This window comes from Mus caroli, chromosome 1 (genome assembly GCF_900094665.2).
Source record: "Mus caroli chromosome 1, CAROLI_EIJ_v1.1, whole genome shotgun sequence".
NCBI classification, from domain to species: domain Eukaryota; kingdom Metazoa; phylum Chordata; class Mammalia; order Rodentia; family Muridae; genus Mus; species Mus caroli.
The window spans coordinates 171,019,684-171,021,182 of NC_034570.1; the positions used below are offsets into that span (position 1 = coordinate 171,019,684).

Sequence of the window (1,499 nt, forward strand, 5' to 3'; positions counted from 1 at the left end):
GACAGGGTTTCTCTGTGTAGCCCTGGCTGTCCTGGAACTCACTCTGTAGACCAGGCTGGCCTCGAACTCAGAAATCTGCCTGCCTCTGCCTCCCAAGTTCTGGGATTAAAGGCATGCGCCACCACTGCCCAGCTTCTACTCAATATAAGGCAATAATAAAGATGCCAGACAGAGTAATAACAACAGAAGCAGTTAATAGTGATAATGTTTTCTGTGTATTTCAAAGTATTTGTGATGAAAACAGAGTATACGTACCTGCTTGGTACTACATTCAGTGAAAAGATTGCAATATACTCCAACTACATGGAACTAACTTTCAATATAAAAATACCTGAATCTCAGAATCCTGCTTTTTAGAGTTGCTTTGGTCATCTGATAGGTCCAAGAGAAAACTTTCTTTCTTTCCACCTGGAGTTTTGTCAATAAACCATCCTCCCTCAGATTCTCGGGCAGGGGTCTTCAATGGCATGGAGTCCGTTTTAGATGTCAGCAATGGTGTCGAAGTGGTAGCTTCTTTCTGTTCCAACTTCGGAGTGGTTGAAACAGAATCTGAGTTTCCTTTCCGATACAAAGAGAGCAGGGAACTGTTCATGTGATTTGCTGACTGACAGAAACATGATTTCAGTGTAAGTTATTCAAGAAGTCTTGAAGCTCTAGTACCTAAACTAAAAAACTTTGTGTATTTTGCTTTAGACAACTTCTCGCAAAACATTTATATTTAGAATACATAGGTTGTCAGTTATAAAACTCCTAAAAAACCTTTACTACCTAAAACTACTAAAAGACTCTTGGCTAACAGAGAACCATGCCAATCCATAACTGGTGATCAAATAAAATCAAGAGGTATGAAAATGAACTGGTAATCAGTGAGTCACTACTATCTCAATCCAATACTGATCAAATATAATGGAGTACTGCAATCACTGTGTTAATAATTCAAAGCCTCATTTACCAAGAAGGAAAAACTAAGAAGTTACCTATAAGTAGCCTGGCCCATTTTGATGTATCTTTTTAGTTCAGCCTGTCATTAGTAATGTTGCCTTCCTGGCAGGAGGTATGGCCATTTCCTCCTTTTTTTCTTTTGAAACAGAGACTCAATACATAGGACTGGCTGGCCTAGAACTTGCTACATAGAACATGCTGGCCTAATACTCAGAGATCTGCCTGCTTCTGCTTCCCAAGTGCTGATATTAAAGGTCACACAAACCTGTTGAGGTTTTTTATTATTGTCTCCCTTAAAATTCTAATCTGCCTTCAGTTTTGGCCATTGTTTTTACTGCTATTCCTTTATTATACAAATATAAGTACTGAAAGAATGATTAAATCATCAAGGTGGGTATACGAAGCATTCAATTATATATTGATATAGATGGACACGGTCCTTTATTCTATTTTTGGCATTTTTTTCTAAAAGAGTATCTTAAAGAATAAGAAAAAAATTGTGGCTAGGAGATGGTTCAGCAGTTAAGAACACTGGCTACTCTTTTTTTTTTTTTTTT

The 1,499-nt window shown here is 37.6% G+C and overlaps 1 protein-coding gene across 5 annotated transcripts in view; it reads right to left on the reverse strand.

Moving 5' to 3' along the window:
* Nvl (nuclear VCP like) overlaps positions 1-1,499 on the reverse strand; it is a 57,195-nt gene that overhangs the window by 47,500 nt on the left and 8,196 nt on the right. For 4 of the 5 annotated variants that reach the window (XR_003836453.1, XR_003836452.1, XM_021159011.2 and 1 more), the window contains exon 6: positions 332-604. Coding sequence is in view for 2 of the 5 variants with exons in the window: in XM_021159011.2 (XP_021014670.1) it covers positions 332-604 (273 nt within the window). In the remaining 3 variants the exon portion in view is untranslated. The remainder of the gene's footprint in view (positions 1-331; positions 605-1,499) is intronic. The other variant, XR_003836454.1, reaches the window with a different exon arrangement.